Source organism: Rhodotorula toruloides, assembly GCF_000320785.1.
Source record: "Rhodotorula toruloides NP11 unplaced genomic scaffold Scaffold2, whole genome shotgun sequence".
Lineage (NCBI taxonomy): Eukaryota > Fungi > Basidiomycota > Microbotryomycetes > Sporidiobolales > Sporidiobolaceae > Rhodotorula > Rhodotorula toruloides.
In genome coordinates this window covers 202,128-215,938 of record NW_015622962.1, presented here as the reverse complement: position 1 = coordinate 215,938, position 13,811 = coordinate 202,128, and the positions used below count along the sequence as shown (strand labels likewise).

The 13,811-nt window shown below is 62.3% G+C and overlaps 8 protein-coding genes across 8 annotated transcripts; 3 read left to right on the top strand and 5 right to left on the bottom strand.

The window, feature by feature from the left end:
* Positions 1-43: 43 nt before the first annotated feature.
* On the top strand, positions 44-2,118 carry RHTO_02759 (asparagine synthase (glutamine-hydrolyzing); the record flags this gene model as incomplete). Its single annotated transcript, XM_016416433.1, has 4 exons — positions 44-45; positions 123-292; positions 395-543; positions 619-2,118. Coding segments are annotated over 4 exons (1,821 nt in total).
* A 316-nt stretch (positions 2,119-2,434) lies between these two features.
* Positions 2,435-6,312, bottom strand: RHTO_02758 (retinoblastoma-binding protein 8; the record flags this gene model as incomplete). The annotated part of the gene is made up of 8 exons (XM_016416432.1): positions 2,435-2,471; positions 2,530-2,620; positions 2,674-2,706; positions 2,769-2,904; positions 2,962-3,091; positions 3,151-5,385; positions 5,442-6,150; positions 6,216-6,312. 8 exons carry the CDS (start codon positions 6,310-6,312, stop codon positions 2,435-2,437), a joined length of 3,468 nt encoding a protein of 1,155 aa, XP_016276151.1.
* A 173-nt stretch (positions 6,313-6,485) lies between these two features.
* RHTO_02757 (small GTPase, Rho type) lies at positions 6,486-7,495 on the top strand (the record flags this gene model as incomplete). The annotated part of the gene is made up of 5 exons (XM_016416431.1): positions 6,486-6,674; positions 6,776-6,817; positions 6,876-6,904; positions 6,963-7,131; positions 7,193-7,495. The coding sequence occupies 5 exons, from the start codon at positions 6,486-6,488 to the stop codon at positions 7,493-7,495; spliced, it is 732 nt and encodes a 243-aa protein (XP_016276150.1).
* Positions 7,496-7,618: 123 nt separating this feature from the next.
* On the bottom strand, positions 7,619-8,435 carry RHTO_02756 (PIG-X/PBN1 family protein; the record flags this gene model as incomplete). Its single annotated transcript, XM_016416430.1, has 2 exons — positions 7,619-7,929; positions 7,982-8,435. 2 exons carry the CDS (start codon positions 8,433-8,435, stop codon positions 7,619-7,621), a joined length of 765 nt encoding a protein of 254 aa, XP_016276149.1.
* Positions 8,436-8,562: 127 nt separating this feature from the next.
* Positions 8,563-9,788, bottom strand: RHTO_02755 (GDSL Lipase/Acylhydrolase family protein; the record flags this gene model as incomplete). Its single annotated transcript, XM_016416429.1, has 8 exons — positions 8,563-8,669; positions 8,725-9,088; positions 9,148-9,243; positions 9,309-9,337; positions 9,400-9,408; positions 9,467-9,492; positions 9,555-9,627; positions 9,692-9,788. The coding sequence occupies 8 exons, from the start codon at positions 9,786-9,788 to the stop codon at positions 8,563-8,565; spliced, it is 801 nt and encodes a 266-aa protein (XP_016276148.1).
* Positions 9,789-10,064: 276 nt separating this feature from the next.
* RHTO_02754 (translocation protein) lies at positions 10,065-11,385 on the bottom strand (the record flags this gene model as incomplete). Its single annotated transcript, XM_016416428.1, has 4 exons — positions 10,065-10,543; positions 10,629-11,021; positions 11,150-11,241; positions 11,306-11,385. The coding sequence occupies 4 exons, from the start codon at positions 11,383-11,385 to the stop codon at positions 10,065-10,067; spliced, it is 1,044 nt and encodes a 347-aa protein (XP_016276147.1).
* RHTO_02753 (uncharacterized protein) lies at positions 11,384-12,233 on the top strand (the record flags this gene model as incomplete). Its single annotated transcript, XM_016416427.1, has 4 exons — positions 11,384-11,633; positions 11,697-11,885; positions 11,944-12,062; positions 12,123-12,233. 4 exons carry the CDS (start codon positions 11,384-11,386, stop codon positions 12,231-12,233), a joined length of 669 nt encoding a protein of 222 aa, XP_016276146.1.
* Positions 12,234-12,686: 453 nt separating this feature from the next.
* On the bottom strand, positions 12,687-13,253 carry RHTO_02752 (uncharacterized protein; the record flags this gene model as incomplete). Its single annotated transcript, XM_016416426.1, has 3 exons — positions 12,687-12,751; positions 12,822-13,157; positions 13,220-13,253. The coding sequence occupies 3 exons, from the start codon at positions 13,251-13,253 to the stop codon at positions 12,687-12,689; spliced, it is 435 nt and encodes a 144-aa protein (XP_016276145.1).
* Positions 13,254-13,811: the final 558 nt, after the last annotated feature.

Genomic DNA, 13,811 nt, shown 5'->3' with positions numbered 1-13,811 from the left:
GCTCTCACTCGCACACCAGCTCGAACCACAGCCACCCGCAACCATGTACGCCGCACTCGCCGCCAAGTCTCGCACCTTCCGCTGACTCTGGCTGATCCCTCGTCTCGCTCGACACAACGCAGGTGCGGCATCTTTGCAGCCCACGCCTATGACCCCAAGGACCTCCCCTCCTTCCGCGCACGCGCCGTCGCGCTCTCAAAGCGCCTGAGGCACCGCGGACCCGACTGGTCCGGGTGCAAGATGACCCAAGACGCCATCCTCGTCCACGAGCGACTCGCCATCGTCGGCGTCGGTGAGTCGCACGCTCGCAAGGACTTTCTACGGCCAGCCGAAGCCCTCGGGAGGGTCACCTCGCGAGCCGGATACTGACTCCCTCCTAATCCCCGACTCGCAGACACTGGCGCCCAGCCCATCACCTCGGATGACGACAAGCTCGTCCTCGCCGTCAACGGCGAGATCTACAACCACCGCGCACTCCGGAAGCAGCTCAAGAACCCCGGGACATTTAAGACCCACTCGGACTGCGAGGTCATCCTCCATCTTGTGCGTTCCGAGGCGTTCGCTGGCTCGCCACAACGATTGCAAGCTGACGAAATACTTCTTCTGCCCGTCCCGCAGTACAAGGAGCACGACAAGGACCTCTGCGCCATGCTCGACGGCATGTTCTCCTTTGTTCTCGTCGACACCTCCGTCACCCCCTCTCGCCTCATCGCCGCCCGCGACCCGATCGGCATCACGACGCTGTACCAAGGCTGGAACTCGCAGCGCCCGGGCACCGTCTACTTCGCATCGGAGCTCAAGGCGCTCCACGACGAGTGCGACAAGGTCATCTCGTTCCCGCCCGGACACGTCTACGACTCGGCGACGCAGGAGACGACTCGCTACTTCCAGCCGTCCTGGTGGGATGGCGACGTCGACCCCAAGGCGGTCCCGACCAAGCCCGCAGACCTCGACGAGCTCCGCACGAAGCTCGAGAAGGCCGTCAAGAAGCGCCTCATGTCCGAGGTCCCTTACGGTGTCTTGCTCTCTGGCGGCCTCGACTCGTCCCTGATTGCGGCGATCGCGGCGCGGGAAACGGAAAAGGTCGCGGCGGCGCAGCAGGCGCACCAGCACCAGGGCAAGCAGGGCAGCGCTGGCGATGCGTCGGGTTTGGTGGGCTTTGACGACGAGGCGGCGGCAGACGAGGTCGGCACGTTGACGTCGTGGCCGCGGTTGCACTCGTTCTCGATCGGCCTCGAGGGCTCGCCCGACTTGCTCGCCGCTCGCGTCGCGGCAGAGTACCTCGGCACCGTCCACCACGAGTACACTTTCACCGTTCAGGAGGGTCTCGACGCCGTCGAGGAGGTCATCTACCACCTCGAGACGTACGATGTCACGACCGTCCGCGCCTCGACCCCGATGTACCTCTTGTCTCGCAAGATCAAGGCGATGGGCGTCAAGATGGTTCTCTCGGGCGAGGGTTCGGACGAGATCTTTGGCGGATACCTCTACTTCTACGCCGCACCGACCGCCGCCGACTTCCACCAGGAGTGCATTCGCCGCGTCAAGAACCTCCACACCGCCGACTGCCTCCGCGCCAACAAGTCGACCATGGCGTGGGGTCTCGAGGCCCGCGTGCCCTTCCTCGACAAGGAGTTCCTCGAGACGGCGCTCAACATCGACCCGCAGCAGAAGATGTTCTCGAAGGGCTCGCTCCAGGAGCGCGACGCCGACGGCCGTCCCATCATGGAGAAGTACATCATCCGCAAGGCCTTCGACGTCGGACCCAAGGGCGAGCGCCCGTACCTTCCCGACGAGATCCTCTGGCGCCAGAAGGAGCAGTTCTCGGACGGCGTCGGCTACTCGTGGATCGACGGCTTGAAGGAGCACGCCGCACAGGTCGTCACGGACGAGCAGATGGCTTCTGCCGCGCAGCGGTGGTCGCTCGACACGCCCGAGACCAAGGAGGCGTACTTCATCCGCCAGATCTTCGAGTCGCACTTCCCGTCCGAGGCCGCCGCCAAGACCGCCGTTCGCTGGATCCCCCGCGCAGACTGGGGCTGCGCAAGCGACCCGTCCGGGCGTGCCGTCCAGATCCACGAGGCGGCGTACGACGGCAAGGCGACGACCCAGGCTTGAGCGGCGACAGTGAGCGTAGAAGAAAGGCGCGGAGGAGAGTGGTAGACCCTCCGTCCTCCTTGTCCTCGTGATTTGACCTTTGATCAGCATCTTGGGACTCTCTCTCACATGCATCTATAGACGACTCCCAGTCCAGCGCTTGCTTTCGGCGATCCCGCGAGCGAGAGAATCGCGAACTAGCTTCAGACAACGACGAATGACATTGCGGGACTGCGGAAGAGCGATAGAGAGATGCAACAAGCAGGTGAACAAACGTAAAGCGAAACTGTACACAGAGAACAACGACAGAAAAGGGCGGGGAGAGGAGGAGGTCGCTTCAGGTGTCTCGCCAGCGATAGAGACCGTTTGGAGTACTGCGTGGAGAGCGGTGAGCATCCGTTGGTAACACACGAGCACGAAGGTAAGGCTCACTCCGCTTCTGCTTCTTGCAAAGCTCGCGCGCGCTCCTTCTTCCTCCTTGCCTCCTGGTTCAGCTTCTCGGCGTCTTGCGTCGTGGGAATGCCTGCAAACCGACGGTCAGCTCAAGGCTTGCGCTCAAGGACGGAGATATCATACCAAATTCCCAATATTGCGGCGGATCCTCGACAGCTGCGCAAGTCAGCAGAGGTCAGCTCTCGTATCGCACGCAAAGGTCACGACAGAGTACGCACTGGGCTGCTGCACACGATGGCGACCGATTGCTTGCAAGCGCCTCTCGCTTGCGGCGGCACGCTCCTCGAGGTAGGTGGCGGCGGCAGGCTGTCGTCTGTGGTTGCACGTATTCTCCGTGCCGGATCGGTCGAAGTACTGTCATGAAGTAGCAGCGTCAACGAGCATCCCTGTGCAGGATGGCGACGGACATACGGCAGTGCATTCGGCGCATGCTTCGGCGAGCATCTTGCTGCGCTCCTCCTTGTTGCGGACGACCTCCTTGAAGAACTGCTTCTCGCCCTTGTTCCGCTTCGGGTTGATTTCGAGAACGCGCATGCTGGAGCTGCGAACGAAAGGGAGTAAGCACGACGGCTAGCGCGATTGCGAGGGGGAGTCGCTCACCCGGCCTTCTTCGCCGAGTCCTGCTTGTCCTTCTGCAGCTTGACGCGACGCTTAAGGCGAGTTCGTTCGATCCAGAACTTGCGAGACTGCTCGTCATCGGGGTCTTCGGGGTAGTCGGGAGTCGATTGGTCGAGGTCAAGCCAGCGCTCGCGACCGAAGACCTCCTTCTTGGGTGTAGCGGGCTGGGCTCCACGCTCCGTCTTGACCGCCTCCGTCTTGCTCGCTGCCTTGCGCTGCTTGCGCTTCTTCGGCGACGGCGATAACGGGACGACCTGACTTTCCGCCTTCACGCGCTGCGATCGCGCGACAGTCCCGCGGGACCCGCTCGCCACATCCGCCGTTTTCTGCGACGCGTTCTGTCGTCTCGTGGGCGCTCTTGGAAGCGGCGGCGTCCCCAAGTTGTCGAAGAAGCGAAGTTCGTACGCGCACACCTCGTCTTCGCCGTCGCTGTCGGGAATGAGCGCCCGCTTTGCCGCATCGCTCGTCTGGACGGCGGAGGGGCCACGGAGTGGCGGTGAGCCCTGCATCGGCAGTCGGCGCGACGAAATCTGAGCTGAAGGGGGCATACTCAACCCTTTGGAGGGAGACTGGGACGGCGAAGGAACAGGCGATGGAGTAGCGGCGCGTGAGGCAGGCGACGTAGGTACGAGCGTGCGGCTCTTCCCTTTGCGTGGCGAGGTCTGCGGGAGGCGACTTCGAGGCGAAGGCTGGAGAGGCAGAGCTCCGGCCGGAGAAGGAGGTCGCGGAGCTTTCGCGGGACCTCGGTCGACGAACGGGTCGTTCTCGTCCACCGCTGCGACAGGAGGATTGCGCCGCGCGACTTGAAGAGCCGAGCTGGATGCAACAGAGATCGAGCGGCGCGGAGTCGGTTTGCGCGGTGAGGACGAGCGACCGGCTGTGATGCTGCTTCGGCGGCCAGTTTGAGACGACAGATCGGTACGCAGCGTGTCCGGTTCCGGTTCATACGTCGACGCCTCGCGATCCCCTTCGCTGTTGATGCGCTTGACTGCCGGCGACGACGGGAGCGGAGGCGGTTGCGTCCCGCTCGTCGCCGTAGGAGGATCAGCGGCAGTAGCGCCGTCCGCATCGTCTCGGCGCGTCCAGAGTTGCTTCTTGACGCCGGAGAGGTCCTTCTTTTTCGGCGAGACGAGGTTCCATCGCCGCTTCTTGGTGGACGTGGAAGGGGATGCTTCGGTAGCGATGCCTGGCGTAGTGGTCGCGCCGCCGACGAGGAGCTGCTTACGCGGCGAGACGTAGGGGGAATGGCGGGGCGACTTGCGGGGCGACTTGCGAGGCGACGGTCGCGGCGATCGTGGCTTGATGAGAGAAGGACGAGGAATGGGAGTTCCTGCGACCGACGTAGCGGGCGTAGCGCCCGAAATGACCTTCCGCCGCCTCTTAACGGGCTGACCAGCCATCGCAGACGCAGCTGGCGTTCCCGCCTCGGTCGGCGCCGCTCGCTTCTTCCCCTTTGCATTGGCCGCAACTTCCTCCACCTCCTTCTCCTGAGCCTGGAGAGTGTAGTTGTCGATGCAGTCCGCCAGCTTCGTGACCCAGATCTTGTAGTTCGGCGCAATCTTCGAGATCTCCAGCTCCTTCACGCGCAAGTCCTCGTAGATGGCCTCCAATCTGCCAGACATCGCCATCTCCTTCCGCTCCGCTGAATCGGCAGGTAGAGCGGCCGGTTCGGGGAAGTGGTCGATGTCGACAACGGGGGGAGGTCCGGCCTGAGCGCGCAAGCGGTCGCTGACGGAGGAGGGAAAGTCGGCGAGCGTGGCTTCGAGCTCCCTCGTGCGTGCAACTTGATCGAGAAGAAGCGAACGATTCTTGTTGTACGAGGCGAACATGGATGGATAGAGGCGGATCTTGTTCTGTAAACGAGAGGAGAGACTGGCGGTTGGAGAGGCAGAGGCGGCGGATGTGGACGGTGCAGACGAGATGGCGGCGACCCGTGGGTGCGGAATAGTTGCGGAAGGGAGCTCTGCATGGTCATGACCAGCTTCGGCACCGTTGGGCTGCGGAGGAGCGGGAGTCGCTGGCTGGCGAGAAGTCGATGGCTGAGGCGGCTCGTCTGGTGTGACTTGGTCCGTCTCGCTTGGGACCTCGTGAGGCTGCGTCGGCCGTGGCGTCGTCTGCGGCGGACCGGTCGTGGACAAGGAGGGGCGAACAGAAGGTGAAGGATCCGCAGCTGCGTTCGACAAGCGGAGAGGCGGCAGGCTGGACGTCGGCGCTGGCCTGCGGTTCCACGAGGTCAGCACCATGGTCCGAACGTAGTAGCGGAGGATGCGCACCTCACTGTCGCTCCGGAGGGAGTAACGGCGGAGAAGGCCGGTGTCGCTGGTATCGGCCCGCCACTCAGGATTGCCGGGACGAGCGAGCTGATGCGCTCGCGCAATTGAAGGAGTTCTGCCTCAAGGGTTTCGGCACGCGACTTGTCCTGCTGCAGGTTGACGACCTCTTCTCGCAGGTCGCGCAACTCGACAGCCTGTTCGTCGCACAAGGTCTGCGCGGAGACGAGCTCCGCCTCGAGCTGAGCGACCGTCGCCTGTAGCGACTCGACCTCGTCCCAGCAAGCTCGAAGCTCGCTGGTAGGCGACATGCCGGCCTGCGAGAGAGACGACGCAGGTCGAGCGAGTACAACCGCATCGCCGCCTGTCGCGGTCCGCAGCGACTCGACCGTATTGAGCAGTCGGCGCTTGTCCTTGACGAGTTCCTCCTTCTCTTCCTTGGCCTTTGCAGCCTCCGACCGTGCCCACTGCAGTTCCGCCCGCACAGTCGCCAAGTCCCGCTTGAGAGTCGCATTCTCTGCGCGCCTCTCCTCGTTGCGCTTCGTCCGGCGAGTCTCAGACAGCTGAGTCTGCGTCTCGTCGAGAGGGAGAGTGTCGCGCTGGGCTGCCGGGACAACCTTGCCGCCGCCGTGCAAGTAGACGAAGTCCTCGAGGTCGTCGAGGGTGGAGAAGCCGAGAACGTTGACGACAGACGTCAGGCGGGCTTCACGGTCTGCAGAGACATCCTCTGTCAGCTCGCACACTTTCCCCCAGGCCACCAGGAGCCAGCGAACGCACCGTTGACGTCGGCTTCGAGGCTGGCGGCGAGCGAGTCGTGAGCGGTGCGCAGGATGGCCGCGAAGTCGGGCTGCGCCTCTGCGCCGTGTGTAGCCATCGCGAGCGTCTACAGTAGCATGTCCAGCCGCGCACACGGCGAGCGAGCGAGATGTCAAACGGCGAGGTCTGCACGCGACGACGACGCGACCCGAGTTTGGCGACCTCTCGCAACCTCGCTGGAGCTCGAGCGACCGCTTGCTGGGCGCAGACACGCTCGCAGAACAGCTCAGGATGAACAGGCAACTCGACTACCACGCACACGCAGAGTCGTCGCGCGGCTCGCCCGCTCACTCTTACGGGACACCTTCGACGTCCTACACCCACGGCAGCACCGCTTCGCAGGCGTCGCAGCCACTGCCAGTCGCACGGCCGGATGCCAAGGTCAAGCTCACGTGCGTTGGAGATGGCGGCGTGGGCAAGGTGCGTTCAGTCTCTCACTCCTGTTCCATCGCCGAACACAGCGACGAGGGACATTCAGCATGCTCAGAGGGAGTTGCTGACTTGTGCACTGCATCCTACAGACCTGCCTGCTCATCGTGTACTCTCAGAAGCGGTTCCCGACGGTGCGTCGACCTCGGACTCGCTCTCCCGCTTCTCGAGCTGACCTTGGTCTTCTCGCAGGACTACATCCCAACCGTCTTCGAGAACTAGTACGCTCGGCGTTTCGACGTTCTCTGTTTTGCACTCGCTGACACCCGTCTTGTCCAGCGTGCTCAACAAGCCGTACGAGGGCAAGATCGTCGAGTTCGCGCTGTGGGATACGGCTGGCCAGGAAGAATACGACCGCCTGCGACCCTTGTCCTACCCCGAGACGCACGTTCTCTTCGTCTGCTTCGCCGTCGACTACCCCGTGAGCCTGGAGAACGTTGAAGACAAGGTGCGTTTCTTCAGCCCACCGGTTCCTCTTCGCCTGATTAACAGTCCATCCGCGCGCGCAGTGGTACCCCGAAGTCGCGCACTTTTGCGAGGACGTCCCAATTATCCTCGTCGCGACCAAGACGGACCTGCGCGCCGATTCGACCGCCGTCTCGCTCCTCAAGGCGCAAGGGCGGCATCCGGTCACGCCCGAGGAAGGCGCTGCAGTCGCCAAGCGGATAGGCGCCAAGTACGCGGAGGTGAGCGCGATGACGGGAAGGGGCGTCGAGGAGGTCTTTGACCTGGCGCTGCGGGAGGCGATGAAGGGGACGAGCCTGATCGGGCGCAGCATCAAGCGCCGCAAAGCCAAGTGCACAGTCTTGTGACCTGATCCCGTTCTTTCCCCCGTGCATAGACACTCTCGCTTCTCTCCTCGCTTGTTCGCTTGTTGTCGGGCTGGTACCGCCTCGTTCTTTTCGCAAACCTCTGCAACTTCGCATCGTCGTGTCTTATTGCCGTTTCTTCTGCTCGTCTACTGCTTCTCTCCGACTCCTTCGCCACGTCGAAACCGCAGTCCACACCAGGAAAGCGAAGCAGAGCCAGATTGTCGCCGCCGTAGTCGTTTCGACGGCGGGAAGATCTGCTTGGACACCGGTAGGCGCTGTGAGGCTGAGGGAAGGTGGTGAGGGTGGAGGACAGCCCGGTTGACCCGCTATCGAAGCGTTGGCTGGCAGAAAGTGGAGAGTTGAAGCAGGGAGGTGAGGGAAAGCCGGGTCGAGGGATGCTGGCGGGCATGCTTGTGAGTTGGGTACCGATACGCCTGTGGTAAGCCGTCAGTTCTGCCGCTGTTGGGAGCCCGAAGGAGGACGCACCGTCGGGACATGCCCAGAACACACGAGGATACGGAAACTCGACCTCGACGACGTCCTGCCGCAAGCCGTCCGTGTGTCGCTCCTTCACCGGGGCTTGATAGCGCAGATGCAACGGCACCTCGAAGTGTATCCGCTTTGGCGGCCCTGCCCCGACTTCCGCTTCTCGCACCCTGATCAACAAGCTTCCCTCGCCCGCCTTCCACACCGGTGCCTCAAGGCCCGCCTCGCCGGCATGCCCGAAGCTATCTCTACCTCCGATTGACGCATCGTACGCCCCTAGCTTGCCCTCGCGATGCAGCTGGACGAGCTGAAACTTGTCGGCGATGAAGTGGGGAGGGAGAGAGATGTGGGTGTAGAGGGCACAGGAGGGTGTAGGAACGGCGTCGATGTGTAGTTGGAGCGTTGGGTGCAGACCGCCGAGCGGAGAAGCCCAGGAAGCGGAGTAGTGTGACATGAGCGAGTTGTCGGAGGACGAGAAGTGCAAGACCCTGCGAGATCTGTAACAGCAGCTCTCCTGAATCCCAGTGAAGCGACGCTGACATTACTAAGGCACTGCTGACGATTGCGCCGCGAACGGACGATCAGAATCGCTGCTCTGGCGTAAGGAAGTCTGCCCAGTGCGGGAACCTCTGCTCGAGTCGGTCCCAGTGCAGGTGCGGCAGCTGCCTGATGATGACCTCGGCGAGCTCTGACATGCGAGACGACGTCAGTACTGTCCTGGAAGACGTGCAAGGTCAGCGCACCTTCGGTGACCAGCCTGTATCCCTCGGCCGTCAAGTGCAGTCCGTCGCTCAGATACCGATCCAGCTTCCCGCCATCCTGCTGCTCTGCCGTCGCCGTAATCTTCGTCCACACGTCCACGCTCGGAACCTTTGCATTCCTTGCGACCTCCTTGACTGCCTCAGCGAACGCCTGCGTGTGCTTGCGGTCGCGGTCGGGCACGCGGGGAGGGTCCCGCGAGGCAAGCTCGGCATTGCGGATGTCGGCATCGACGGGAGGAGGGGTGATGAGAACAATCTGAGTCGAGGGCGAACAGTGAGGCGAGGAAGGCGAGCGAAGGAGGTCCATGATCGTGTTCAGGTTCTTCTTGAAATCCTCGAGCGTGACCTGCGCTTGTCAGAGTATGAGCAAGGAGTCTGGCAGATATTCGAAGCACGGGGACAAACAGCCTGAGGGGACGGTGGAAGGCACGCATCGTTCGCTCCGAACCAGACGAAGAAGATGCGGATCTTCGGCAGCCTCTCGTCCTTGCGGGGCAGCCACTGTACAGCAGTACGTGAGCACTTTCTTCAGGACGACATGATGCAGCTGAAGGAAAGCGACGAACCTGCTTGAGGACGTCGAGGCCCCAGACGGCTGTGACGAGACGGCGGATCAGCTCCATGTCCGGCGCGCTCGCTCAAGGCAGCTTGACGCACTGTTGTACCCTATAGCGGGCGAAGAGCGTCAGTACGAACCCTTCAAGGAAGGTAGGAGGGGACGAACCTGAGAATCCTCGGTTGATGACATCCCTGCACGCATGCGAGGTCAGACGATCCGCCTAGGCGCACCTTCAGGGCAGCACTGGACGCACAGCTTCCTCTGGTACGCATGCGAGATAGTCGCGCCCGTCCCGCCCGGCACCCAAGCCCCCTGGGTAATCGAGTCTGTCCCGCGCACGCTTCGCCTGGGTCAGTCCGCATCACACATTGCTTGAGAGATTGAATGCACCTCCGAACATGATGATCTGGTCCATCAGGATGCTGTGGTCCGCTGAAGACGCTTTGTCGCCCGGCCCCACTAGCTTCTCTGGGTCGAGCTGGGTCATTGCGTGGTGCGAGGGTGGACTAGCGTGATAGCGAGCGTAGAGAAGGGCAGAGATGATCGCAAGCAGAGGCCCAAGAAGCGAGAGACGTAGCATGTACGGAGGAAATTGAGGGAGGAGGAGGCGGGTCCAACGTGAACCTCACGATAGCCAGGCTCTCAGGTCTGCTGTACGCTCCGAAGACACGGTCCGATCCTAGAAGCGGGCCCCGCCCGGAGGAAAACGAACAAAGCGGAATGCAATGCGAGGAAAGCGACCTTTTCACCCAACGACACGCTACTACCGCCCACCCTTGACGGGCGGCTTCCTCCTTCCCTTCTTCTTGTTAGGCGCAGGCTTCGGCGTTGTCTTCGGCGCCCCTGCTGCTACGGCGGGCGTATCAGCGGGAGACGCCGCACCGTTGACCTGCTCATCCTCTGCTTCTTCGCTTCCGTTGACCGGCTGCTTCGACTTCGCCGGCGTACCCTTACCAGCGAGGGCGCCAGCCTCTCCGGCGTCGGCGATGACGGGCGCAGACGCAGGCGTTGCGTCTCGACAGGGCGGTGCGGAAGTCACGTCCGTCTTCTCGATCGGCGCTTGTGCGGGAGATGAAGGTGCGGGGGAAGAAGTGGCGACGAGCGTCGAGGCGGCGGAAGGGGCGGGAGTGGTGCCGGCAGCGAGAAGGGGGTTCGAGGGAGCGAGTGTCAGGGATGAAGGGGTGAGGTAGGAGTTCGGGGCGAGGACGGCGGAGGGTGGAAGTCCCGAGGCGAGCTTGGCGTCTGTGAGCAGAGCCGACCAACTATGAGCACATGCTCGCAAAGACGGATCAAGCATATCCAGGCCAGAGGAACGGGCCCAACTCACTCTCCTCCTCGCGCTTCTTGTTGATGTCCTTGTAGACCTCCTTCCAGCGCTCGTGGCTGACCATGTCACTCGCGATATTGAAGATCTTCTGCCCGTATCCAGGCTCAAACGTGTTGGCCTCGCCGACAACCTCGACAATCTCCGCCTCGAGCTCCTTCTCCGCAAGCAGGAAGCGCTCCCAAAGGTCGTCGCCAATCTGGCCGCGCTGGAGGAGAGTCGTGAGGGAGGTTTTGGCGTCGCGAATGGACCAGATCAGCTTGACGTCGTCCATGGCGCGGCGGAGGAGGGCTGCGACGAGGATAGGGCGCGGAGGAGGCGGGTCGAGCGAGAGGAGCGAGACGTAGATGTCGCGGGACTTGTGGTGCGGGAACCATGGCTCTACGGCGGGTTTGTCTGCGAGGGCGAAGTCGCGTCGTGGAGAGTGGAGCGGGCGGGACGCGTTTGGAGGGAAGTGTGGAAACGAGGCGGGACTTGGTCAGCTCGGAGGGCCTTGGCGGCGACGAGCGGGATTCTGCACGCACTGGCCTGCCGCCTGCGGTAAATCTTTGAAAAGAGCCACAGCGACGAGACGAGGAATCCGATGTAGGAGAGCGGGGCGAGGATGGAGAGGGCCCTGCGAGTGTGGACGAGTCCGTGTCAGTTCCAGCACGCTGTCTGGATGGACCTGGGGCGCTCACATCCTGCCTGGGCGTGTCGCGGGTGTCTGCTGTGGTGTGCGTCGTGGAGAGCCAGGTTGGAAAGAACTACCTCGTGTCATGGCACAAGCTGAGCTAGACCGACTGCCAGACCACGCTAGACCACTCACGATCACGCCCCAGCTCGCCCTCGAGCTCCGCCTGCGCTTCCTCGAGTCGCTCTTCTCCCCTTCCTCGTCCTCATCTCCTCGACCCGCTGCTTCGACAGTCCCGCTCGCCAGGCGCGTCTCGCAGGTCGAAGCGCAACTGAGACAGGCTCTCGAGCAGTCGGGCAGAGGAACAGAGGCGCTCAAGCGGTTTGTGCAGAACTGTGCGTCCCTTTCCTTACTTCACCTCCCCACTTCGTCGCTTACACTCGCAGAGCGGCTCGCAGACGACGCCAACTCGCCTCTCTTGACTATCGCACCCGTGTCAACGGCGCCCGACTCGACCGAGGTCCTCCCGCAGGCGAAGGTCGCCCTCATCCTCGAGGCGGAGCAGGAGATCCGGACGCTCGAGCGGGAACTGAGGGAGATTGGCGTCCTGGACGAGCGAGGGGTCGTCGAGACGGGCAAGCTGGGAGGTGCGTGCGAGACTGCCTCGCCGAATTGGCTTCATTGCTAACCCTTCGTGTTCTCCAGAACACGAGAAGCTCAAGCCTCTGCTTGCCGAGACTCGCAAGGCTGCTACGCCCGTCTCTGCGTCCTACTCCTCGTTCGATCAACGTACGACGACACTGCTGCAGCGCTATAACAACTACGTTCGTCGGACCTCGTCGTGATCCTCTTCTTTGCGGAATCTGACGGGGTTGCGCGCGCAGATCTCGACGCTGTCCGAGCTCTTTGTCTCGTGGAACGACATCATGTCTGAGATGGAGGACACGGTCACCAAGCTGGAGAAGGAGAAGCACCGGCAGCTCGACTACGCCTGACCTGTCGATGCCGAGAGGAAGATACCCCTCTTCTTTGATACCCCTTTCTCCGCATTCTTGCATTTGATACCTGCATTCCGTTCCTCACTTCGCTGTCCTTGCGAGAGCCGTGACGACGTGTGCAGGGCCCAGTGAAGCGAAGGAGACTGGGCAAAATGTGCGAGGCCTGGGATTGCGGAGGGGGAACGGGACAACACAGATGTACGGGGTGGCGAGACGTCATGCGAATGTAGGGACAAAGGTTGTGTTTGGGGTGTACAGTAGGCTGCGGTTCGAGCGAGGTCGGGGTCGGAAGTTCGAGCGGGGGCTGATGGCGTGTTGATGCGAACGGGCTATTGGTGGAGAGCTGCACAAGAAGAGCAAGCTTCAGTCAGTGGGACCCCATCACATCGCAACAGCATTGGTCTCGAACACACCATCCTTTAGAGAGTGTGGATGTCGGAGCGTACCTTTCTACTGGGCCTTCCTCGTGATGAACGTCACCGCATTCAGCTGCTTCTCCTCCACAGGCTTGGTCACTGTCGCGGGTATCAAGAGAGTTAGCCTCGCACAGGTCCGCAACATAACCGCTCTCCAGTCTCCACGCACCCTTGGCGAAGTCGAGCATCCGCCCGACCGTCTGCTCCTTCTCCGACATTTCTGCGGGGAAGTAGCGGCGCATGATGTCCTTCACCTGCTCGTCATCGTCTCGTCCCTCGTGCGCCGCCTCGTTACGGTCGTCGCGCAGCTTGAGCAGCTCGGGATCATTCACCATCTTCTCCATTGCCTCGATGAAGGGCGTGGACGGCACGTCAGGCTTGTCGAGGATCGTGATTGCCTTCTGGATGCGCAACCTAAGAGGGACCTTGAAGCGCTGGAGGAAGCGAGTCGACTGCGGGTTGTCGGTGGCGAGAGTGTTGAAGCTGAGACGCCATCCACCTTCGCCTGTAACGATATTGATTCTGTTAAAACGAGCTTGAGCACGCGCGAAACCGGCCGGGACGTACCAGTCTCCAGAAGCCACCAGACCGAAGCGATCATCTTGACCTCGGCGTCAGTCAAGTTCCCGGCTTTCTGCAACGCGGCGAGTCCGAAGCCTACGAGACCCTCGCAATGATCAGCTGAGACCGCTGTGAGCAGCGGGATTGGAGAATGACAACGCACCCTTGATCGCCAACTTGTTCGCCTCGAGCAGCCTAGCCTGCTTCGTCTCGTTCGTCAACCGCGTCAACTTGACCTGACTCTCGGTCAATTGTTGGTGCATGAAAGTCTCGTTCGCTGTACTCCTCGCGGGGTCCCCTGCGACAGAAGCGTAGTACTCCTTGGCGGTCGCTTCGATAGTCGTCGCCTGAGGCACGTCCTTCCGCCACGAATAAGAATGAGTCAGCGTGCATCGTCCGCTCACAGACAAGCACTGGAACGCACCCGGGGCTTGAGAGCGGGAATGACGAGAAGCGGTCGGTTCGAACTGGCCCGTGACCGTCCAGGCGTCGACCTCCCAGACCGCTTTCGGGTTGCGGCGGGCGGCGTCGATCAAGAGATCCTTCTTGTCGAGGTTCAAGTCCTTCGCGATGGCCGGAAGGAAGTTGTCGTCGAGGT